The sequence below is a fragment of the Mirounga leonina genome, unplaced genomic scaffold (genome assembly GCF_011800145.1).
Source record: "Mirounga leonina isolate KUSES-001 unplaced genomic scaffold, KU_Mleo_1.0 Mir_170, whole genome shotgun sequence".
Classification (NCBI taxonomy): domain Eukaryota; kingdom Metazoa; phylum Chordata; class Mammalia; order Carnivora; family Phocidae; genus Mirounga; species Mirounga leonina.
In genome coordinates this window covers 31,450,605-31,477,155 of record NW_023270433.1, presented here as the reverse complement: position 1 = coordinate 31,477,155, position 26,551 = coordinate 31,450,605, and the positions used below count along the sequence as shown (strand labels likewise).

General features: G+C 40.4%; 1 protein-coding gene across 2 annotated transcripts in view; it reads left to right on the top strand.

Annotated features, from left to right (window-relative positions):
• The first annotated feature begins 1,074 nt into the window (after positions 1–1,074).
• The window catches only part of TGFBR1 (transforming growth factor beta receptor 1), a 53,727-nt gene continuing 28,250 nt past the window's right edge, over positions 1,075–26,551 (top strand). Inside the window, exons 1-2 of one of the 2 annotated variants that reach the window (XM_035016217.1) lie at positions 1,075–1,217; positions 26,304–26,549. In XM_035016217.1, the coding sequence (XP_034872108.1) occupies positions 1,133–1,217; positions 26,304–26,549 (331 nt within the window). In that variant the 5' untranslated portion in view covers positions 1,075–1,132. The remainder of the gene's footprint in view (positions 1,218–26,303; positions 26,550–26,551) is intronic. The other variant, XM_035016218.1, reaches the window with a different exon arrangement.

The window sequence follows — 26,551 nt, the reverse complement described above, 5'->3', positions numbered from 1 at the left end:
CTCACAGTAATTAGGAATTCAGAATGAAAACGTAGCCGAGTTTATTTGGGTTTCTAGTGACACCTCAGAATTATTGTGCAGGCGTGTCAGAGGCAAGTCAAAGTATTGACTGCTCCCCCTCCGCCAAAGGAGAAGTGCTGCGAGCTAAGAAGGGAAGTCCCACTCCTTTGGGGGTTGGGGGTGGGGACCTTCCCTTTCCCACCTGGATCAGGAAGAGGTCAGAAGGAGAGAGTGTGTGGAGCCCCTTTCTGGGTCTGCTCCTTGTTCCGGAGGGAGAGAGGCTATTCGGGGAGGGGAGGGGCGTGTCGGAGCTCAGGATCTGATTGAAGTCTGAGGCCAGGATTTCAGGACTTTCAGGGCCTGGAATTTGGTTGGGGTTAGACACTGACAGCGGGAGGAAACAGAAGACGTGAGTCTTATATGGAAGGCACTGAGGAAAGATTTGGGGGAAATGTTGAAAGTTGAGGCGTGGATCTGGAAAGTGGAAGTTGAAGCCTGCGTGACGATGCCGCGGATCTGGGTGAACGTGTTGGGGATTGGTGGTGCAGGGCTGTGAATGGGGGTCGGGTTGGGATTGGGGTCAGTACTAGGTCTTAGGGGCTTGGAGAAGGCTAAAGAAAAGAGCGTAGAGCGGCCACAGCCTTTTTCCGAAAGCGACTCACACCCAGACACACCCCTCGCGTAACCCTAGCCCTCCCGGGCCGAAGGCTAGGCCGGGTCGGGGCGCGCTAGACCCTGGCCCGGGCCGAAGGCTAGGCCGGGTCGGGGCGCGCTAGACCCTGACCCGACCCGGCCTCCTCCTAGCGCGGAGCGGCTCTGGCTGGGGCAGGGGTCTGGCAGCACGGCCCCTGGGGAGTCTGGGGGCGTGTCCAGAGGCCGGCGCCCGCGGCTGCGGATTGGCTGTCCAGCGGGCCTGTAGGCGGGGCTCCGGGCTGGGTCCCGCTCGGCCGCTCGCCGACAGCCGGGAGGCGGGGCCGGCGGGAGCCCGGCAGCCAATGGACGCGCAGCCCCCGAGCAGTTACAAAGGGCCGGAGCGAGGCCGCCGCGGCGGCGGGAGGTGGGGCGAGGCGAGGCTTACTGAGGCGAGGCGGCGGCCGGGCCGGACCGAGCCACAGGCGGTGGCGGCGGGACCATGGAGGCGGCGGCCGCTGCTCCGCGTCCCCGGCTGCTCCTCCTCGTGTTGGCGGCGGCGGCGACGCTGGTCCCGGGGACGACGGGTGAGCGGCGGCGCGGCAGGGCTGGCGGGCGGCTGCGGGGCGCGCGCGGGCCGGGCCCGGCCTCTGGCTCGCTCCCTCTCTTTCTCAAACATGGCGCGGGGCCGGGGGCGCAGGTGGCGGCGCCGGCCCGGGGCCGGGCTGGCCTGGCCTGGCGGCCGCCACGCAAACCACGGGCGGGGAGCGCGGGCGGGGCGTGGGCGTGTGTCCGAGCGCTGGTGGACGTGGTCTGCAGCCGGCGGCGGCCCCTGCTCCGGGTTCCCCCGGGGGAGGTGGCATCGGGCGGAGCGAGCCGAGGGCCGGGCTGCTTTCTGGGGAGCGAGGGGGCGCGGACCGAGGCCAGGGGGTGTGCGGCTGGCCGGGCCTGGCGGAGCTGGGGCGCCGTGTAGCGTTGTCTGGGCACCCCACCCGGAGCGGGAGGGTGCCCGAGGCGCCCGGGGCCCGGGGCGGGGTTGGGGTCGCCAGAGGCTTCCCGGGCGGGTTAGAAACTCTGAGCCTGTCGGGAGGTGGGAGGGGGCGACGTGTGGTGGAGACCCCCGGGTCACAGGGCCGCCCTGGCTGTGGGCGCCGGCCCGGCCCCGCCGAGAGGGGCTGCTTCTCCAGCCAGGGGTGGCTTTGGAAGGGGAGCCGCGAAGCTTTGTGTGAGAAGGAGGCACGAAGATGTGCGGAATGTTTCTTCTTTGGTGCGTCTGGGAAGTGTTGAAGTGAATCCAGTAACCAGAAGGCTACAGATTGTTTTCGTAGTAGAAACTTGAACGTTTGCTCACTCTGCGGGGTTTGGAATGTTTGAATGGGAATGACTCTGTGAATTGATCAAACGCCTTTATTTCCTCGAAGGAATATCGCTAGTGTTCCTTTTCTTGAGTGAGAGTAGTTTGAGTCAGTAGTCTCTGTGTAGTTGGTTTTCAAGGGAGAATGTTTGCTCCGTTTTCCAAAATACTAAATCAGGATGGGGTACGTGGTCATGACCAATCTCCGTGGAAAGAACAGTGAAAAACTGTTAACATCCAGACTAAAATACTAGAAACTGAAATATAGATCCTTAGTGTTAGAAACTAAATTACAGTGAAAGTACATTTCTGTCTCTAAAATTGAATACCAAATGTTTTAAAACCAAAAACCTCAAGAGTGAGAGTGCCAATATCTACGTCTGTTAAGAGCTTACTATGATGTAGATGCATAAAGTACACCAAAGTACATTATCAAATGCTCACGATGAAACCTCAGGGTTAGTGGCATTTGCCCCATATATAGATGAGAAAACTGAGTTTAGAACAGGTTAAGTACTCAGTTACTAAGGACAGGAGTTAGGATTTGCGCCCCGAGTTCAGTGTTTCCAAAACCTATATATTAAAGTGTGTATGTGTGTATACACACCTCAGTCTGGCACAACCCATATTTCTGTTCAGTCCACCAATGAGCAATTGATCTTTATTATTCATTTTTTTATTTTACCCTCACAATATGAAAATCAGGTTGGCTTCCTCCTGACTCCTAGTACATTCCTGGAGTCCCTTCATATTGGGCCTACAGTAGAGGAAACTGGATTTTTGACATTGGCCTAAGGCGTGGGGGCAAGGTAAATACGTGGACAGGTGAGAGAATCAGTAGTTATGTATCAAGCAAAAGTAACATTTCTACGCCACTCCTAACTGTAATGGCATAGTTAACTCTTTTCCACTTAGCCAGTCACACTAAGTGTTCGTGTATTCAAGTAACAGTATTAGACTTAACTGATGTATGGAACATTGCTCAGTCCCTGCTGGGGAGAAGCTTATAGACTACACTGGCATGCATACAATACACAGCTGATCCAGGTGCTATTATTCTTGTTTTTTTTTTTTTATTTTTTTTTAAAGATTTTATTTATTCATTTGAGAGAGAATGAGATAGAGAGCATGAGAGAGGGGAGGGTCAGAGGGAGAAGCAGACTCCCTGCCGAGCAGGGAGCCCGATGCGGGACTCGATCCCGGGACTCCAGGATCATGACCTGAGCCGAAAGCAGTCGCTTAACCAACTGAGCCACCCAGGCGCCCCAGGTGCTATTATTCTTAAGTCTAGACTACCTCAACTGGTCTGCCCACGCTTGTTTGTTATGTTGATGTTGATCTTTCATACATTCTGAAGAAGCTCACATGCACTTTTAAATTTATAATTTGGCTTCTTTTTTAAGACCTTGCAGTTGTTCCTTATTGTCTGGGTATTAGTTTTGTATTTCTCTGCTCAGCTTCTCCTCTTTCTAACATTGATTTCTCTAGGGAAATTGGTTCCCTGTCCCTAATACACAGATTCGTACCGTACCGTACCAGTATGTCTACATATATATCCCATGTGAGAATCCAGTTTCCTTTCTGCCATCATGTAAGTTTTTTCTTTGAAAACATGCCTAGAACCCAACTCTTCTTTATATCAATGCCTCTTGAATGTCTCTTCCTTTCTTTGTATGCAGCCATCAATTTAGTCCTGCCTGTTATCCCTTGAATCTAGTTGCTTTCCAGTTTCTCTCATCTAGACTTTTCTGTAGGCTACTGCCAACCTAATCTTCCTCAGCCACCCTCACAAAGGGTTTACAAGATTTTCCATTTGTATTCAGCACTTAGAGCAGCACTTGAGGCTTATGATTAGAGCCATCTCTAGTATTCAACCAAAGATCACTTCTTGCTGCTACTGTAAACCCTCAATTCCAGCAATTTCTGTTTTTCCACGGACTCCTGATTTTTTTAGCCTTTTAACTACATACTTAATTTTGCCCCTTTTGGGAGTATGAGGAGAGAAGTTCTCAGTTCTGGTTTCATGTACTGGTTTAGTTCCTAAATTCCTTATTTCCCCGAACTGTATAGCACTTAGGGTTTCAGTTTGTGTTGTTTATTTCTACCATCTTGCACTGTCATTTATCTATACTTGTGAATGTGTTATAGGTCCCCAGAGGGCAAAGGTATGTCTTTTCTTTCCTTTATGCTCTCAGAACCTAGCACTGTGTTTTATATTCTGTTCCACTTACATGTTTGTTGATTAAATGAATTCCATTTGAGCATTCCTTTAGTATTTCTACTGTTTTATATAAGTACAGTTTATGCAATATTAATTGACAATTCTGTGTATATAATATGGGAAAATTGTGTAATGTGATGAAAAAAGCAGTTGGTTATTAGATTTGATTATTAGTCCCAACCTCACCTCTAGTTATGCAGAAAATCTAGATGGTACCTACTTTTCCTAATTCATGAGATCTTGAAGACCAAATGAGAAAGATGTACTGGAGTTTGAGATTGCTATTTTGTATTGATAGTAATAGGTAGGACTGAATGTTCGTCCAGCAATTTCCACTGGACCACGTGTGTTTTGATTGATCAGATATCCTTTCTGATCGTTTGGTACCATTGTGGAGCCAGTGGTTAAATATTTTAATATCACCCCTACAGAGAGACATCAGCATTCAAAAAGGGACATGATTAATGTAGGCTGATGTGATTGGGGGAGGCTTTCTAGACACTTTAGGACTTAAGCTGACTTTGAAGGGTAGCTCGAATTTAAATAGGCAGAGAGGGGGGATTTGATGAGTGGTAAGGCTGTCCTGGGGCCTACTCTAGGGCAGAACCAAAACTTATTGACTGGATGGCAAGTTCCTCTTTAGAGTTAAGTTCATTATTCTACACTGTGGAGTTTGGATTGGATGTATTACCCACTATTTCTTTCCCCCAATTCTGAAAACTCTGCAATATGTGACTGGAAACAAAATAAAAAGGTAATCTAAGTGGGATGAATAAGGGAAGATAATATTATGGGCTGCCCACCAGGGGTAGGCATTCGATTGGTGAAAGTTCTAAGTCACTTCAGTTGACAAGGGAAAAAAATGACATCAGAGGTTAGGTGAATTTCTCAGGGTCAGGCAGAACTAAGACAAGAATTTAGATTATCTCATTCCAAATCTGTGCTTTAAAGAATATGAAGGACTTGGAGGGGGGGAGGGCAGGGTTAATGGAGTGACTTACCTAAGTGAAGTTATCTTGAATTTCACAGAACTTATGAAAAGTGCCTTCTGATGGACTGTGGACGCGGAGAGGTGGTGGTGGTGGTGGTTGAAAGGTCCTCAAGAGAAGGTCAATATCATTTTTATATTGTTGATAAAAAGCCCAGGTGTAGAGCTTATTGACTGAGAAGAGTAGGCTTTAGTAGTTTAAAAGATGGTGAAACTGTTTGGGGTTTAATTAAAATGGATGTAATTGAAAGGCCTTGCAGTTACATGGTCTAGGTTTAGAATTTTAGATGCTCTCCTTAGTTATTGAAATTAAATAGGGAACTGACATGATCAAAGTAATCAAGAGGGAGATAAATCTGTTCCTCTGGGGAGGGCTGCTTATATGGAGAAGACCTTTGCTGAAAGGTTCTTCTAAGCCTGTTGAAACAGTTAATCTGAACTCAGCACCATCCTGGTAGTACCTTTGTAGTGCATCAAATATGTTCATTTCTAATGACCTGGGTTTTGAAAATGCCATTATTTTATGGATGGCCCTTTTGAAATGTGAGAACATGTCTCTTCAAACCACAGAGCCCTCTGCACATGTCAACAAACTGCCTGCCTTTTGCTGTTCTTTCTCGGTCGTGGCTTACGTGATGCAAGTTCTCTGAACAGATGGACTGTGCTTTATTATCATGTGATTGGGTCACATCTTTGCTTCCTGCTTCTGGAATTGAGGGCAGATGCTGGCATGTTTCTCAGGGGTTTGCATGCTTTGTCCCATAGAATTGGCTTGAGAAAACTTTCGGAATTTTCTTTAAAATTATGGTCTATCTTGACCCAGCCTAACTCCAATACTTAGGATAATTAATGCCTTTCTTAACTGAGTTTCCTCAATATCAAATCCAAGCATTATTTATAAACTTTAAGATTTGTTGCTACTTTGAAATAGATCCAGTATTAGCTGTACAGTTTTGGCCCAGATAACGCAGGTAGGTTTCTTATGGTTACCTTTTTTTGATATGGACTTATGATTGGTTGATTTGTAGGCTTTTTGCCTTAGAAAAACACTTTCTCAAACACTATGAAGAGTGAGAGTGGAGTAAGTCTGGATTCAATTTGTATGGATCCAGTTTTATAGATCAGATCTGGCCTTTTGTAAAGCTACTCTCTTATTTTGGCATTCCAAGAGAATACACATTATAAAGAATGATTTCTAACTTAAAAAAAATATGACTTGGAGGGGATACACACAAGTTGCTTTGACATTTCTTGAAGATTCAGTGGTCCATGTACCATTTTATCAATCTGAAAAGAATATATTATAAGAATATGCCAGGGGCGCTTGGGTGGCTCAGTGGTTTAAGCCTCGACTCTTGGTTTGGGCTCAGGTCATGATGTCCGGGTCGTGAGATGGAACAGGAGTGCCGTGTAGGGCTCCACACTCGGTGCGGAGTCTGCTTGGGATTCTCTCTCCCTCCCCCTCTGCCACTACCCCTGCTTCGTGTTATTTAAAAATAAATAAATAAATAATAATAAATAATAAATAAATAAACAAACAGTTCATTCTTAAAAAAAAAAAAGGAATGTGCCAGGATTCTATCTGCCTTGTGTCATTTAATTCTCATAACCAACCCTGGATGGTAGTTGTATAATAGCACAAAATCTTCTTATGTACCAGTTCATTTCCAAAAGATTTTTTAAAAGATGTATGTATTTTAGGGAGAGAGAGCATGTGAGAGAGCACAAGCAGGAGGGGCAGAGGGGGAGAGAGAGAGAATCCCAAGCAGAATCCTCACTGAGCGTGGAGCCCATTGTGGGGCTCCATCTCATGACCTGGATGCAGATCACGACCTGAACTGAAACCAAGAGTTGATTCTCAACTGACTGCATCACCCAGGTGCCCCATTCCAAAAGATTTTTTTAAAGTCCATTTGTTACTAGGTCCAGGTGACCAGTGCTCAAGAGGTAACTGTAGGTTTGATGACATTGGTTCCAACCCAAGATTCTTTTCAGCTCTCTTAGATGTTATCCAAAGACGTTAATATTCTTTCATCTTTTAATCATAAATATATTTATTAAAAAAGACACTGCTTCAGATAGAATAGAGGTCTGTAGACTAACAGTAGTGTAACCACCAAGGTTCAAATGATTGTGCTTGGGTAGGCAGAGTTAACAGGATTTTTGCTCAGATTGGAACCTAGTTTGTTATCTATGAAAGTTTGTAAAAAGAAGAGCTCCTGTGTTTCCATTTTACAGACCAGGAAACTGAGGTCATGATGTTAATAAATGGTGGAACTTGCACTTGAGCATTTCAGAGGGTGTACTCTTTCCTGTACGTCATGCTACTTTCATATACAGTAAATACCTTGTTTTGGTCACCATCAGGAAGGATTTTTCTTCTTTTTTTTTTTTTTTTAACCATGAGAATTTGCTTCAGCTTGTCTTAATTATAGTTTGCCTCTTCACAACTGCAAGTTACTCAGATGCTTGCAGTCTTTGGATTATATTTTTAGGTAATTTGAATCTCTCTGATGAGTCTAATGATAGTTGATCACTCACTGTTTATATTGATTTATATATTTTCATAGCAAACTCTTTGCTTTTCAAAGTAACATGAGCTCAGACCTGAAAGTAGCTGAAAATTTGAATTGAGAAAAGAAAAAAGCTATCACTGTCCATCATGAACACTTTGGCTTGTTCGACCCCCCATGCATTTTTTTAATATGATAAAACCATTTTTTAATTATTCTCTTTCAGTAGTTTATCAAAGCTAATAAAAGTGGGGTTTTTTTTAAGATTTTATTTATTTACTTGAGAGCGAGGAAGTGAGAGAGAGCGAGTGAGCGCACAAATGGTAGGGAGCGGCAGAAGGAGAGGGAGAGAGACAAGTAGACTCCCCTCTGAGCAGGGAGTCCGATGCGGGGCTTCACCCCAGGACCTCGGGATCATGACCTGAGCTGAAGACAGACACTTAACTCACTGAGCCACCCAGGCACACCCTGCTAATAAAAGTGTTTTTAAGGGGTGCCTGGGTGGCTCAGTTGATTAAGCATCTGCTTTCAGCTCAGGTCATGATCCTGGAGTCCTGGATCGAGCCCCATGTCGGGTTCCCTGCTCAGTGGGGAGCCTGCTTCTCCCCCTGCCCCTCACCTTGCTCATGCTCTCTCCCTCTCAAATAAATAAATAAATAAATAAAATCTTCTAAAAAAAGTGTTTTTAAGTTGGCAAAGAGCTTCAGCTTTGTAGAAGAAATAGCTCACTTAATCTTAATGAATATTTAGTAATGACCAACACAGTGGGAAGTAGAGAAAGAGGCTGACTTGCTTTCAAGAAATAGGATGCTTGGGAAATATGATAAATACAGATTCAATAATAGCAACCACAGGCACTGCTTTATAGAAGTGGTGGGAATTGATCTCCTGCCTTGTGGGATGGTTAGAGTTTAGAGTGGATGAGGGGCAGAGAGAAAGCTCTCCTAGGCAGGGGAAGATGATGCATATGGAGAAGGAGCATGCTAAGTTTCAAGAATATTAAGGGGGAGGAATAGAAGTTCGTGATGTAAAGGGTGGCTTCAGAGAATTATGGGACTTGGAAATCAGGTGAATGGTTCTGATGTGCAAAATGAATGTCTGAGTGCACCACACAGGAAATGGAGCCGGGTGACTACCTAGGAGATTTTGGAGTTTGATGATGGCATTGGGAGAGGGAAGGGTGGCTCTATGACATTTCAAAGAAATCGGAGGAGCTGGTAGTAGGGCTTTTGCATGGCTGTCACTTTGCCTCCATACCTGCACAGCCTCCTCCCTCACCTCTTCCATATCTTTGCTCAAATGTTACCTTTTTCTCAATGAGGCTTACCCTGACCACCCTTTTTAAAATTGCCATTATCTTACTCTGCTTTTTCTTTTTTGTAACATTTACTACCTTCTGAAATCCTTTATTTACTTACCCATATTTACTTATTTTACTATGTCTGTTGTCTCCTTCTTCCTACTAGAATATAAGCTCTATGACAATGGATATTTTTGTTTTGTTCACCAGTGTAAAGTGCATAGAAAGTACCTGGTGCATCATAGGCTCTCAGTAAATGTTTGTTGAATGGCAGTAGGTCTTAGTTGTAGAAAGTTGAAGTACAAAAATTAAGGACTGCATGAAATCAAAAAAGAATGACCAGGATTTTTACACCAGATAATGCCTTTAACTAGTAATAAATTAGCTGAAAGAAAGATTGAGGGGAAATGAAATCTGGCTTGAACATGTTGAGTTTGAGGTATAGGTAGCATAGCCAAGGGGAGTAGGCAGCAAAGATGTTAGACTGGAACATGGTTGGAAATGGGAGAGAATCTTAGGCAAAGAGGCAATTGTCAACATTTGCCTTCCACCTCATTCTCACTCTCTTTTTAATTCTGGTGCCCTAAAAAGCCACCTTAACTCCTAGCTTAGATCTGGGGCCTTGCTCCATTCACTGAGATACTCTTCTGTCCTGAGTTACAGATCCATGCTTTGTTCCCTTTACCCCCTACAACACCAAAGAAGTATGTATTCAGAATTATTTGGGATCTTCTGTTTGTACTGACATTAGCCTTCAGGCTCTCTTTTGACCTTTGGGAATCTGCTCTGGTTCCTGGATGAGGTAGAAGAGAGGCCAACATAACAGGTTCTCAACCTCCCTAGCATTCATAGCTTTGAGATGAGCACTATTTTGTAACTTTCTCATATGGGAAAAATTTATTCACTGATTGGCTTGTGTACTCTGGCTGTTTTCCAGAAAAGGATTTAGGAAACTTGAAATAAAAACATATGCAATAAAACCAGAACTAATGATCAGAAAGATAAGAACCAATAAATAAAAAGGGAAAAGAAAGAACAATTATCCATAACTTTTAGCTGAGGAAAGCTTTTGTAGTTGAACACAATAGTCAGCTCTGAGTTTTCTAGCAGTGAGAGCAATAAGGGAACCTGATAGTTTGCATCTCGTTGTCTATTACTGAGCATTTATGGGACGCTGCCACCTTCCTTAATAATAAGGAGCCCCAGACACAAAGATGCAATGCAGGGAGAATCTCTAAGTGGTAAGGGGTTGCTGGACCTCAGCCCTGATTCTCGTTCTCACTTTTCCTCCTCAACATGTATTGAGGAGCATGCTACCATTTTTCTTCTTCATGCAAACGCTGTGATCCAAGTATGGACACACTAGTCTTACCCTAATGCCAGTGGAGCAGCTGATGTAAGGCTGCAGCGTTTAAGTCAAGCTTTGCTAAAAGCTGGAGGATAATGAATAGAGAAAGCAACATGAAACTGTTCAAGCTGGCTTACGAAAACATTTTCCTCATGTCCTTATCTTTTGGCCTGTCTCCATTTGGCAGACATCATCTGAGTGCTGCCACCAGAAGTGAATAGAGCCAGGCATTTATCTTTCTTCAAACAGGGCCAAAACAGCAAGGTCCAGAGAGTGTCTTCACTTGGGTTTCCTGTTTGAAGAGCTGCCTCCTTTCTGGGTGATGGATGTTGGGAACGATGACTTCCTTTTGGAGAGACCACACTTACTCAGAGAGTGTGTCCCTACACATGTAGGTTGCATGGTAACCCCAATATTCATATCAAAGATACCCATGTATGTCACCATGAAGGATATTCTTTGATTAGAGACATGCCGATTTCATTGGAAAAACAAGTTTCTTCCTGCTCTTGAGCAGAATCAATTATAGAAGTCTTTGTAAAAGGGGCATGGGAATCAAGTGAAGAGTTTGGGTTTATCACTCTCCATGACTTGAGTAGATTCACTTTCCTTTCTTATTCTGCAGTTCCAGTGTTTCCTTATTCTAATCAATAGGGCTGCCAGTGTTTCCTTGTTCTAAGCAATAGGGCTGAACCTCCTTATTTTTGTTCATTTGCTTCAGGATAACCATTCCATCCAGATTTCCTAGGTGTGAACCTCACTGATTACATAATAGTGTGTATTTATAGTTCTAGGACACCTTGTGCGGGCATCCTGTTACATTTCTACAATGTAAGATCTTTAAATATGCATTGAAATACAAATAGCTCCCATGGAAAAAAGCAAAAACAAGTGGCTTTTTCTTCTAGAGGTGAGAACTAATATATATTTGAGAGTAACGAAAATGGAGGAGATAGTTAAGCATGAAGAGGAATGTAAAGATAGAAAGTCACTAACTATGGCTTTTCATTTATACAAACACGACAATATATGTATGGTCTTTGTTCTTTATTTTTTCCTTGATGTATTCATTCCCAAATGAACCATAATGTGCTCTAATTGAGTCTCTTTGTTTAGCACATGGCTGTTGATTTGAGTACTTTCTCCGATTGAAAAACTGACATTTTAATTTTGTTATTCAATGTGCAACAGATTTAGATAAAAACACCAAGATTGTGTATTGTAGATTTTCTTCAACAATAATTATATGTAATTATTTTACCAAAATAAACAAGTTAAAGTAGTTTTAGCTGTTTTATCTCATTTTACGTTCGGAAAAAAAATTACAAATCAGGGACTAGAGTTTGCTTGTGTTTCTCAGTGAGCAAAGATAATTTCTGTTTGCTGGTTCTAGCCAGTTCCACCAAAGCAGTACAAAATTGATGCTAGTAAAAAGTACTGAAAATGTGAAGGGGAAGTGCAACTGGAAATAGGTCAGAGTGGCTACGTGCTACTAAAAAAAATTGGTAGTATTCATGAATGTGGTATCTCAAAAATTTTAAGGGACCTGTGAAGATTAAATGAGATTATAGCGTACTTCCTGCCACGTAGAAAACACAAAGTAAATGACAGTTATTAAGAAAATTGTTTTTCATAGAAACATAGAGTTTCTAGGCTTCTAGAAAGGATCATAACTAAGGGGATCAGGATTATCATTTTGTCTCACTTTATTTTACAGATGAGGAAACTGGGGCTTAGAAGGTAGGTGGTATTTCAGGATAATCAGGATAATTTCAGGATAATAATTCAGCTAATGACTAAACAGGAATCCAGCATCTTCCTCACTTAGAACTTCACTTAGCATCCCTTTTCCTTCCCAAGTCTCCAATAGGGAGAATGATTTTTTTTTAATTTCCTAAATTTATGGAAGATCTCTTTAAATGCTGTCAAATCAGACCCTCAACAGATGGATACATAGATGGATAAATAATGATAAAAATCAATATAGCAAAATAGTAACAACTACAGAATTTAGGTGGTGGGTATATAGGTGTTCAGAAAAACTGAATGTTTGAAAATCTTGATAATAAAAAGTTGGTGGAGGATAATTGAAAAACATTATAATATCTCCTAATCCCAGATGTGTGTCTGTCACTGATCTCTCTAAATATAGACAAACCAGCAGTACTTGCTATAGCCAAAGGAAATAAAACAACCAGGGTCCAGCACCTCTGGGATATACATTCTAGGCCCTTTTTTTGACATTCTTCAAGGATTGAGAACCACAGATCTGTCATGACTTTTTCTTTTCTTTTTCTTTCTCCTTTTTTTTTTTTTTTTTTACAAAGGATAGTTGTGCATTGCAAATTTGAAATTCCCTAATCACCAACAAACAAGCCAATTAACACAGTTATCACTGTAGATCACTTTCCTGTGAACAAATGCTCTATTTTTTTTCCCTTCACCTTTCCCATGGTAAATTTTAACTTTATTTATAATGCATTTATAAGCTTGGGTCTCTCTGCCCTCATGTAGTCTTTCTTTCAAGATCACAATTGTTTCTTCCACTTAATTCTTTAAAAAAAAAAACCAAAAAACCAAAAAACAGGGCTGCCTGGGTGGCTCAGTTGGTTAAGCAACTGCCTTCGGCTCAGGTCATGATCCCAGGGTCTTGGGATCAAGCCCCGCATCAGGCTCCCTGCTCGGCGGGAGGCCTGCTTCTTCCTCTCCCACTCCCCCTGCTTGTGTTCCCTCTCTCACTATGTCTCTCTTTGTCAAATAAATAAATAAAATCCTAAAAACAAAACAAAACAAAAAAACATGGTCACATATTCTTTTAGCTAGGGACGTTCTTTTCTCATTGATCATTTAAGTTTTGTCAGTTCTAGCCTTCCCTTGCCTTATGATGGGAAAAGGGGAAGGAGGGAGGAGTTTCAATAAATTTGAATTTAGGAGTCAGGCAAAAACCGTAGGGGATAGTCTTCAAGGAGCAACAGACTCAGAATTAGCTGGGCATTGCAAACAGATGGTATACTCTAAGGAAATAGCTGTTCTAAGCAGTTGGGTGTTTGCATCTAATTTAGCTTAGAGATCCTGGAACTGGAGAAAAAGTCTCATGGAGCAAATGGGTACAATCACCTATGAACCATTCTAAACCATAGCTAGGGCCTAGTAATTATTGACTTCTATATAGATGTCATCAATTCTATATATATGCTGCATAATTCTATACAGCATAATTCTATGTTGTTATCTTCAATTCTCTGAAGACTAAATAACATCAAGCCCTGGCAGACCCTTATCTTTTTATTATTTTTATTTTTTATTTTTTAAAGATTTTATTTATTTGACAGAGACACAGCGAGAGAGGGAACACAAGCAGGGAGAGTGGGACAGGGAGAAGCAGGCTTCCCGCTGAGCAGGGAGCCCGATGTGGGGCTCGATCCCAGGACCCTGGGATCACGACCTGAGCTGGAGGCAGATGCTTAACGACTGAGCCACCCAGGCGCCCCGACCCTTATCTTTTAATAACCAACCCCCTACTAGAGATCTTCTTCAGTAACCAAAATGCTAGGTAGCATCAATGCTAACAGCAATTTGAAACCCATATTCTCAAGCCTCTGGATGTTTGTATCGTGATGTCTGAAAACTTTATTTGGTTGGTTCTTCTGAAAGGAGCTCAGACAACATTAGATACTCACATCCTCATGCCCCAAAAGAGGTCATGGATTTAATGGTTAGAAATATTATAAAATATTATAAAAACATGAATATTGTAAAATATTATACCAGTCCCTCCATTTGGCTGGTCTTTTCTGTCCTTGCTTGGTTTAATTTAGCCATATTCCTCTAGGAGACTGCACTCAGAATTGAACTGCTTGCTTTGATACTTTGTTTGACAAGGAAAATGAACATTTCAGGCTAGGGAAGTCAAGAAATTAAAACTTGTGTAACTGTGTGGTTCATCAAGTTTCTGAAATTTCCCACAGTGTCTCTTCCATCCCTCTTTTAGCTAAGTTCAGTAAGTTTTTGTTCTGAAGAGACTCAGTTAAGTATAGAAAGTGCGATTGCTTCTGTGGAGCGGGAAATAGGAAGGGCTGGGTGTTGGGGAGCTGCTATCTTCTTTTGTTGGGTGGGGTACAGTCTTGTAGAACTAGTTGACACCTTAAACTCTATACATACATAACTTCAATAAAAATAAAACCTAAGTTAAAAAAATAGTGGTAAATGTATGGCAGTTAGTTGTCCATGAATGCTTAATAAAAATGAAGAGTTGCATTTCCCTGTTGAAAAGTCAGATTCTTAGGTTGGATTAATATGTACACAGAGGCCTTCAAATTTAGCTATTTTTTTTTTTCAAAAGACACCTAAAATGACGTGAAGATGTTGAAAATAGTAGATTAGAAAAAGGCAAATTTGACCCAAAAAAGGTAAATACAGTAAGATTAATACCCAACAAGATTCAAGCTACAAAAGCATTAAAAGGAAGAAAGAGGTATATTTTATATTGATGAAGTACTCTCTCAAGACATGTCATGAATCTTTATGCAACTAATAGTGTCGAAATATATAAGGCCAGAACTGTTAAAAATACAAGAGAAATTGATAAATTCACTATAGATGAAGAAAAGAATACTTGAATAACATAATAATGAAGATTTAATGCATTCCAATTTTGTAATCATGAACAGTATTCTTTTAAAATACTTCTTGAGTTTTTCAGGAAATTGATGATATGAAAGTCTACAAAGAATACCCAGATTAGAAATTTACAATAACTAAAAGAAAAAGTCAAAATAAATAATATATTCACTTGGAAATATAAAATTATTCTTCTGACTAATCCCTGGGGTAAAGAAGAAGTTAGAGTTGTAATTACAAAACATTTAGAAATGAACATATCCAAACTAGTGGGAGTTTTGCTAAAGCAGTACCCAAAGGGAAATTTGGAAGCAAGATTTCAAGCTGGAGCAGGAACTAAATCCAAATCAACCTGAAGAAGGAACAACTAAGTGTGTATAAAGGAGATAAGGATTTAGAAAAAACTTCAGAAAAATAGATTTGATCTATAAAACACCAAATTGGTTCTTTTTAAGCACATTACTAAAATACACAAATACTTGATAAATCTAAAAAAGAAAAAGACATGAATAGAAAAATGGTAAAGGAGAATGGTGTCTTTTTGACAAACTTAATGTATTTTAATGTAGTCCAACTTCCGTTATTTTCTCTTAAAGGTTAGGGCTGTTTGAATCCTATTTGATTAATCTTTCTCGACCTAATGTCTTGAAAATGTTTCTTATGTTTTCATGTAAAAGGCTTCTTGCCGTAACTTTAATGCTGAGATGTAAAGCCCATCTGGAGTTGATTTTTCATTATGGGATGAAATCTATGTATTTTTTATTCTTTATTTAAGTTTTAATTTTGATTCCAGTTAGTTAACATATAGTGTAATATTTTTTTTCTCTCAAGTTTTACTTAAATTCCAGTTAGTTAACATACAGTGTAATAATAGTTTCAGGTTTAGAATTTATTCAATACTTAAATGCAGCACCTGGTGCTCATCACACCAAGTGCAGTCCTTAAACCCCCATCCCCCATCTAGCCCATCTCCCACCCCCACCTCCCCTCTGGTAACCATAGTTGGTTCTCTGTAGTTAAGAGTCTGTTTCTTGGTTTGCCTCACTCTCTCTCTTTTTTTAAATTGCACATGTGAGTGAAATCATATGGCATTTGTGTTTCTCTGACTTATTTCACTTAGCATAATACTCTCTAGCTCCATATACATTGTTGCAAATGGCAAGATTTCATTCTTTTTTATGGCTGTATTCCTGTGTGTGTGTGTATTTTATTATTTTTAAAATCTGTATGCCCAGTTGATCTAGCACTATTTGTTGGTAATACCTTCCTTTTCCCAGTGCACTGCAGTGTCACTGTTATAAATCAAGTAGTTGTATATGTGAAAATCTATTTCTGGAATCTCTGTTCTTTTCCTTTGGTCTGTTTGTTCTTTTGCCAATACCACACTGTCTTAATTATTATGTTATGATGGGTCTTGATATCCTATAGTGTGAGTCTTCCAAAAGCATTGTTTTCTAATATTGCTTTGGTCTTGGGATGTTTTTCCATATAGATTTTAGAATCAGCTTGTGAATTCACACACACACAAACACCCAGGATTTTGATTTGATTTTTTTTAAATCTACAGATCTCTTTGCAGAATATTGATATAGTATTGAATTTTCCAGTAAGGAGGCTGGCATGTTCTTCCATTTATAAATAAATAAATTGTATTTTATATCTTTTGTAATTTATGTCAAATAAGTAATGCTTTGAAGCTTCCCCTTTAGAGGTCAGGTCCTACATATTATTAGATTTATTTCTAGGTATTTGATTTTGGATGCTTTTGTAAATGATATATTTTTGAATTTTTGTTTTGTTTTCTTTTTTTTTTAAGATTTTTATTTATTTGTCAGAGAGAGAAAGAGCCTGCACAAGCAGGGGGAGTGGCAGGCAGAGGGACAAGGAGGCTCCCTGCTGAGCAAGGAGCCCGATGTGGGACTCGATCCCAGGACTCTGGGATCATGACCTGAGCCAAACGCAGATGCTTAACTGAGTGAGCCACTCACGCGTCCCGAATTTTTGTTTTCTATTTACTACTGGTTTAAGAAAAGCTGACTTTTTTTATGTAGCGACTTTTGTGTTTTATCATGAATAGGTGCTGAATTTTGTTAATTTTTTTTTGGTTTTGTTTATGTCATGATTATATGATCTATTTACATTTTCCTAAACTACTTCAGTCTCTTATTCCTGAAACTATGTACAGTATCTTTGTACAGCATCTCCCTGGGAAGACTTTCCTTTCTTCTTTAGTCTTCTAAGCCTCAGGGGAGGCGCCATCTTTGCGAGAAGTCTCCCTTCTCTCTGCTCTCTCAGACTTTGTGTGCGTTGCCCTCTATCCGTAACATGGTGGCTCTCCACGTTACATGGTGAGCTCCTCGAGAGCAGGAATCTCATCCGAGGTATCTCCGTCCTCCCAAAGGTGTATTCTTGGTTCTTACACAGGTTGCATACACTGTTCTTCTCTGGTAAAAGATGTTTAGGCCTTACTCTGTGCTTCAAAAATGACGAACTGCTTAGTGCTGCCGGCTGGTTTCTGCAGCTGTGGCTCCAGTTGGCCCTTCGCTGTTTGCAGGCCCAGGTGTGACTCTCCTCTTCCTTTAATTCAAAGGCAGCTGGTGGGTGGTTACCACTTCCTTCTCTTACCACAGTTCTGTTTCAACTTCATTCTAGCCCAGGATGATTTGCCACTTTCGTTTAGGTTCATCATTGTACCTCAGTACCTGTGCAACCAAGTCACATCACCTATAGTCACTCTTGCTCTCCGGAGGGCAAGGCTTGAGTCCTTCATCTTATCCTACTTGGGGGAAATCACCATAGATTTTCTAACGATCTTTTTTTTTCCTGTGCTTTCAGAATATATCTGGATTATGTTGATGTAACTCTTTTGGCACTTTGTTCCCTCATCTGTAAAATACGAGGTTAAGATCAGGTAATTATCAGGTTCCTCTTAGCATGAACATTTTATGAGTTGGTTGTTTTTTTTTTTTTTTTTCCCAAAGGAGGCTCCACTCTCAGCATGAAGCCCAACACAGAGCTTGAACTTACAATGCTGAAATCAAGAGTCGGACACTTAACCGACTGAGCCACCCAGTTATTCTTTATTAGGGATATGTGCACACTGGATGTGTTCCAACACTTTGTTAATTTGGGTTGGAACTGAAAATAAACTTTCTTGTAGGTACATCTCATCCTGCTACAGTCAAGTTCTTGGGCATAACCCTGTTCAAAAAGTCATATTGCTGAAAAACTCTGGGTATCTGCGAGTGGAGGGAGATACAGAAATAGCTACTGGGAATGTTCACTGCTTTATGTGCACACTGTTTACATTATGTGTCCGTGTTGTCTTCTAAGGTTGTGTAAAGGTTTGCTCTGATTCTCTGTCCAGCATAGACAACAGACTGACATGTGGTAGGTGCTATTAAATACCTGTTGAATGAGTGCATAAATTAATTGTTGAGCATTTTATGTGCCAGGTACTGTGCTAAGTATTCTTATATATGTATATGTTATCTCAGTCCTCACCTTCTGAGATTGCTATTGTTACAAATTTAGAAAACAGGCTCAAAAAAGTTAAGCAGTTTTCCCCAAGATTACTTAGAGGCTGTCTGGCAGAAATAGGATTTGAGCTGAAATCTTTTTGTTTCTGAATTCCATTATATTAACCATACTCTTGTAATACCCACTAGTCAACATAAAATATAATGAGAAACTATAAAAGTGTGTTTAGATTGGGGAAAAATAAGATATCCAGTTATTGTTTTAGCATTAACCATCAGAAATAAAAATGTCTCCATTCTTTTTAGGGGCTAGGGTAAGTTACAGTGCGTACATCTGTTATGTATACCAACGTACCCCCTCAACTCGTTGACATGGAAAAAAACAAGACGATCACCCCACAGCGATGAGATTGTAATCACATTGTATATGGTATTAATAGTATGACCATTTCCCTGTCCTTAGAAATGCTTCTAAAGTATCAGCTTTAAAGTCTGTATAGTATCCCATTTATGATTGTATCATAATTTATTTTGTCACTGCCCTTGTCATTCATATAGGTTGTTTTCAACCACAAAATACTGTATCAAACATCTGTGTGCTAATATCTTTGCTCTTATCTCCTGTTACTCCTTTAGACTAAATTCTAAGAAGTAGAATTACTGGATTAAAAAGAACTAGGCTTTGGGACACCTGGGTGGCTCAGTCGTTAAGCGTCTGCCTTCGGCTCAGGTCATGATCCCAGGGTCCTGGGATCAAGTCCCACATCGGGCTCCTTGCTCAGGGAGCCTCCGTCTCCCTCTGCCTGCCACTCCCCCTGCTTGTGCTCTCTCTCTCTTTCTCTGACAAATAAATAAATAAAATCTTAAAAAAAAAAAAAAAGAACTAGGCTTTAAAGGCTCTTACTATATCTTGGCAAATTGTTTTCCAGAAAGAACTTTAAAGTTTTGAAATCAGCAAGAAGTGTCTGTATTCCATAGAGTAAATATCCTGAGTTGGAGTTTTGAAGATAGTATAGGGGAAAGGGATGGAGCATGGAAAGGCATTTTTAATTTTTTTGTAACTTTGAATAGATCTAATACACTCATATTTTTCTAAATTCAAAAGGTATAAATAAGTGCATAGTGAAAAGTCTCCTCCCACCCCTTTCTTCTGGGTACCCAGTTCCCTTCCTTGGAAGCCAGTATTACTTATTTCTTTGTTTTTCCAGAGAGATACTGTAATATCTGTGTGTGTGCATTTTCCCTCCTTCTTTCCTTCCTTCCTTTGCTTTTTAGCGCAGATGTTACTATATCAAATACACTGTTCTGCACTATGCAGATTTTCACTTAATACATCTTAGGGATCAGTCTACATTAATACCTAGAAAACATCAATTTTTTTTTGATATTATGGTCCTCCATTTTATAGTGGTACCATCATGTTATTTTACTGGTTCTATTGATGCATAGGCAAGATTAGAAACAATCTAGTATAAACTCTTAGGAAATTAATAGCCATGTATGTGGGGCACTTTACACATGTAAAGTATATCTATAGGCTACATTCCTTCTGGGTCAGAGGGTATGTTCATTTGTCATTTTGGAAAAGTGTCAGATTGCCTTCCATTTATATGGAGGAAGAGGTTATTCTGGATAATGAGATATTTTATATCAAATGGGCTCAAGGGAGGTACCTAAGTGAGAATTTTGGACAAATGAAAGGAGAGCATTGAGAGATGGGAAAAGGTCTTCAAAAATGAAGGTAGTAAAGGATAAAAGGATAAAAGAGAAAATTTGCTTGCTTGGCCATTTTATTGAGGACCTTGGTGGTAGCGACCACCCACATACTAAAGAGACACTCCTGGGATGTTTATGCAAGAAACATACTGGATCCTTTCCTGTGTGCCAGGATCTAGGAATGCAGAGATGCATAATGTACTCATAAAATACTAACCTAGGTCCTGACCCCAGGAAGTTCACAGTTTAATGGAGGAAATAGATGAACAATTATAAAATGAGATGCACTGCCATAATTTCTGTACCTTCAAGATGTCAACTTAAGTTCAATTAGTCAAAAAATGAAAACATGAATGTTTAATATTTGATGTAACTTATAAAATAATAGAACCTTACTTTTTAAAGAATTGTAGAGGCACCTTTGGGTGGCTCAGTCAGTTAAGTGTTCGACTCTTGATCTCAGCTCAGGTCTTGATTGCAGGGCCGTGAATTCAAGCCCCATGTTGGGCTCCGTGCTGGGCCTCACACTGGGCTTGGAGCCTACTTTAAAAAAAAAAAAAAAAAAAAAAATTGCAGAATTTTAGATTAACCTTTTACTTAGTGCAGGAGATCCCTACTTCACAAATTCTGGCTATTGGTTATTAAGCGCCTGCTAAGTATCTCTAATGACAGAGAAGTCATAATCTTCTGTGAGGCAGTTAATTCATTGTAGGGAGGAGCTGTAGTTAAATGATTTTTATGAAACAAAACTTACCACATCTTGACATCATGATTTGATTTAATATTGGAGTAAGGTAAATTGACATTACATCTATAAAATGAGGTAGTTGTCTCCACAGCTAGGATACCTTTCAGATCGAACTTTGTTGATCTCATTCTCTGATTTTCTGACTCATATTTACATGGCAGATTGATGTTCAAGTAACACTTACTGATTACTTATTATTTGGACATTTGTGGAATTTTGTGCCCAGTTCTCGAGACTCTGTCTCCCCCATCACCATGGCTACAGTTAACAGTCAATGCTGTTGACTCTTCTAAATCTGTTGTTAAACAGATTCACCAAATCTGCTAAGCAAATCTTTATCCTGTACTTGTGCAGTTTATTTTATTTTGAGCCTAAATGAAAGCCTTTGTATTAATTGCCCCTATTAAATCTCATCTTGCCATTTAGGCAGCCTATTCTTAGTGTACATTTCTCTGATACCATTTAACATTATATCAACTAATTCCATGGAGCTCAGGAGACTAGAAAATGGAGGTATTGTGGAAAAACAAGTGATTGAGAATTTAGGTGTGCCCCTGGTCTTCCAAGTTGGAGTTGTATGAATCAGAATGATGTTTCTTAAGTGCTTGGACTTTCTGGAGAAATGTCTGGATAAACCGTATTTTTGTTGTGAAGCCCTAAATTTGAGAGTGCAGTGTTATCTAGACTAGACTAGAGAATTCACTTTCACATTGTATGGTCCTTGGTATTTTGACCAGCTGACTTTGACATTACTGCTGCCAGGTAACCTAAAGGGATGCAGTTGAGAAGAACCACTGAGTGCTTTGAAGAGCAAAACTCAGTTGGTGGCCAGGGTTTTAGCCTTGTTTACAGAGATTTGCAGCATACTTAAAAAAGAGGAAGAGAACATATATATGCTTTCCCCAGAACTGGAACAGGGAGAAGAGGACAAGTCTCCTTGAGAGAGGGTGTGGCATTGGGAGTAGTGGGAAGAGGGGAAGGCAGAGCTGGAGTAGAGACATAGACTACATTGTAATGGGGTTGCTTGCCCGTAGTACCTGAAAGGATTTGTTACAACTTCTTACTTTTGCCTTCATCTTTGCCAACAGTGGTATGAGCTTCTGTTTTTAACAGAAGAAACATTTAAGAAAACATTTAAGAAAACCCTGTCAGGACAACTTTCTCACCTTCAACTATTGATCAGATTTACATATTCTCCAAGTTCTGACTTGGATGTCCTGTGAAGCTTTTCTTGCCTTCCCTTCTACCTTGGCAGAGTTGAAGCACTTTGATCATTCTCTTCCAGACTCTGGGTTTTAATGATCTGTTTAATGCCTTACTCTTCCACCCTGCTGAACTCCTTCAGTCCAGCTTGTCTTATTCATCCCTCCACCCCACAGCCTGTGCAGCAGCTAGCATATGGGTACGCTCAGTGAAAAATGGCAGAATTAAATGAAAGAGTCAAGTTGATGAGGTTGGTGTTAAAGGATGCTGTGGGGTGGGGTGGGAAGAAGACATCATTGTATATCTTGGTTAGGGAGAAATTTTGCCCTGTACATGCATTTAAAAATCAATAGAAACAACAACCTAATTAAGAAAGGGAGATAACTAGGGGTCAGATCTATCTATTAATAAAATAAATTTGAATTTTTAAAAAATGGGAATTAAAGTTCATGAATGCATGGGAATTTTTAAATTGTCTTATTTTTTTCCCTAAACTATATTACTGCATCTCATACATTTAACAGCAATCTTGTATTCAGTTTCAACTCTGATTTAAAGTGGTAAAATAGAATTTTAAAATTCCCTCAAGAAATAAACCCTTACCTGGTTAAGCTTTATGTTAAGTAATGTTTATATTTGTCCAGTGACCTGTTCTTACTGAAAGACTCTTGTTAAGAGAAGCCCTTTAGCCCTGACTTTCTCAAACTTGCCTTATGCAATGACTCCTTTGAAAGGAAACGTACGGAATGTATTTTTCATGTTACTTAAATTGTGTAGCTATGAAACTAGATATAAAATTTTTGTTTTTGGCTCATTTACAACTATAAACCAAGCCTGCAAATTAAATACAAAGACAACTACAAAACTAACAAATTTCAAATTAATACAGTTATTCAGTGTGACAGATGATGTTTAGGTTTCACAGTAGAAAAAAAATAGCCTTAGGTCTCATTCCATTTTTTTTTTTTTAAAGATTTTATTTATTTATTTGAGAGCGAGAATGAGAGAGAGAGAGCACATGAGAGGGGGGAGGGTCAGAGGGAGAAGCAGACTCCCTGCTGAGCAGGGAGCCCGATGTGGGACTCGATCCTGGGACTCCAGGATCATGACCTGAGCCAAAGGTAGTCGCTTGACCAACTGAGCCACCCAGGCACCAGGTCTCATTCCATTTTAAATCTGTTTCTGTATTTTAACTTAAGTGATAATAAAAGCTTCAAGTACCCATTCTCCATAAGTAATGTTGTGCAAGGTGTTATTAATGACTTCAAGCTTTGTTTGCATGTTCAGGGTAGTCAGACCTCGTATCTAACCAAAACACTTGCCAGCAAGCATTCCTCAGATACCAATTTCTGAAGGCAGACGCCTAACGACTGAGCCACCCAGGCGCCCCCCTCAAATACCGATTTAATGAGATGTCAGCTGTGGTGTTCATTTGAAGATGAGGTTAACGTTCTGTCATTACTGAAGTCTTTAATAAATGGTTCTCTACACTAGCTCATGCTGGAAGTGAGAACGGAATCACGTCTTTGGATACTTCCAACCACATTTACTTCCAATGAACTTTTGCAATTGTACTACAAAGATAGGATCCATGTAATACTTGTATCATATATATGGTATTAACTGTTAGACTGTTGGCTTTGGATATACCATGCCTGTCTTGTCATGTGCTCTGATGATTCTAGTTGCCTGTATTTTTCACTGTTGGTTACAGTTACTGTGAGAGCTTTGCTTGTACAGTGTGTCCTCAGGACATTTGGCCTGAAGGAGATTTTAACACAACTGAAGAAGCGTCAGTGAAAGCCTACTGACAGTACTTGTTTAGATTGTGGTTACTTATGGTTCAGCATTTTTATCATTCATTTTAGATTATCTTTTAAATGAAAACATTAACAAAATTTTGTACACAGTTCTTAGATTCCCCTTCTCCAAACATACTTGTGACCTCCTGTTTGGGAAACACTGCTTTAGCATATATTTTTGTGATCACTAAGAGTCCAGGATTCAATGGTGGGAAAATAAATTTTAAAAAAACTTGGCCCTTCTTAGTGTAATGAGAGACACTTTAACAGCAAACTATATAGAGATTTGTTCTATCTTAAAGGTATACAGAGAGGACTATGGGAACATATTATAAGGACCTGCCAACTTATCTTAAGAGGAGGGGAGGGTTTAGAGCCTATCATGGAAAAGATCTTGTTTGAATAGGGTCTTAAAGGATGAGAGGTGGTTTAAACTAGGCAGAGAGATAGTATGTGTAAAGACCATGGTCATGAAAGACATGATTGTTATAATGGTGAGGAGCATGTGGGCCCTAGATTGCATTTGTAATGTGAGTGGTAAGTTGAACCCCAAAAGTAAAAGTCTTAATTGTTAGACCAAGTGTTTAGGTCTCATTTCATATATGCTCAGGGAGAAGATGAAGGTCTTAGAACTGAGAGAGTACTCATGGCAGTATTTTTTTAAATATAGCAATTACCACATTGGATTATGGTATTCTCCTTCTGTAGGCCTTGGAGCTCTTCAAGGGCTTTGACCATGAATTATCAATCTTTGTACACTAAGCTTTTGGTACAGTAACTGATAGAGCTAATGGTTAGAAAATATTGGTTGAATGACTGACCATGAGTAAAGGGGATTCAGGAGAGAATGATGATAATCTCCTATGGTGGTGGTTTTAATTTGTGGGTGGTAGACCCCTTTGTGATTATCTTGAAAGCTGTGAACCTCCAAAATGGAAATACATACATTTGACAGTTTCATGGCATTCATGTATCCCTGAAACCAGTGCATGGGTTTCTTATTCAGAATTCCTCCTTAGGAAAAAAAAAAAAAAAAAAAGAATTCCTCCTTAGGAAATTGAACCTATAATCACCCCTATACCTCACCATGAATAACCACCATCTCTTTTAATAATCTTTAAATGTTAATATGATTTCACTCATGTGGAATTTAACAAACACAACAGATGAACATAGGGGAAGGGAAGGAAAAATAAAATAAGATGAAAACGGGGAGGCAAACCACAAGAGACTCTTAACTCTGTGGAAAAAAACTGAGGGTTGCTGGAGGGAAGGTGGGTGGGGGAACTGGGTAATTGAGTGATGGGCATTAAGGAGGACACTTGGTGTAATGAGCGCTGGGTGTTATATGCAACTGATGAATCACTAAATTCTACCTCTGAAACTAATACACTATATGTTAGCTAAATTGAATTTAAATAAATTTTTAAAAATTAAAAAAAATTTTTAAATGTTAGACTATGATTGTGTCTCTTTAAATACTCTTTCTGAGTTCTTCTTATGTTTGGGAGGAGTTAATTCAAATAGTTGAACCATCTCAGAAGAAAGAATTTTTATAATGATTAAGGTAAAATTTGCTGGTCTGGAAAGGTAATAAACAAGTATATTAATTAAGCCAGCAACCAAAAAGCACTTGCTTGAGGGGATCCTGACATTGCAGGTTTGGGTTTAGCAAGTGAGTCGAGGTCCCTAAGACCATCCTCAGGCTATGAGTGATTTGCTAGAAGGACTCACAGAACTCAGAAAAGCTGTTGGACTCATGGTTATTGTTTATTACAGTGGGAAAGATACATGTTACATCACCAAAGGAAAAGGCGCCTGGGGCAAATCCCAGGAGAAACCAGGTGCCAGCTTCCCCGTGTCCTCGGCTAGCACAGGAGCACAGGTGCATGCCATAGCTCAGCAGTGGTGTGACAGCACATGCGCAGTGTTGCCAGCCTGGGAAGCTCAGCAGAGCCTTGGTGTCCAGGGTTTTTACTGGGGCTCAGTCACACAGGCTTGTAGCATTCTTTTTTTTTTTTTTTTTTAAGATTTTATTTATTTATTTGAGAGAGAGAGAGAGAATGAGAGAGAGCACATGAGAGGGGGGAGGGTCAGAGGGAGAAGCAGACTCCCTGCCGAGCAGAGAGCCTGATGCGGGACTCGATCCCGGGACTCCAGGATCATGACCTGAGCTGAAGGCAGTCGCTCAGCCAACTGAGCCACCCAGGCGCCCGAATTTAGAACTTCTGAGAGTAGTAAGAGTTTTGTTTTTTGAACAGTGCAAAGAAATTGTATGATTATAATAGGATCAGGAATGTATTATTTTAGTGAATATGGGATAATTTCAAATTGTTAACTTGGAGAATTTTTTCTAATAGAATCTTGTTCTCTTTTTCCAGCATTACAGTGTTTCTGCCACCTTTGTACAAAAGACAATTTTACTTGTGTGACAGATGGGCTCTGCTTTGTCTCTGTCACAGAGACCACAGACAAAGTTATACACAATAGCATGTGTATAGCTGAAATTGACCTAATTCCTCGAGACAGACCATTTGTATGTGCACCATCTTCAAAAACTGGGTCTGTTACTACAACCTATTGCTGCAACCAGGACCATTGCAATAAAATAGAACTCCCAACTGTTGGT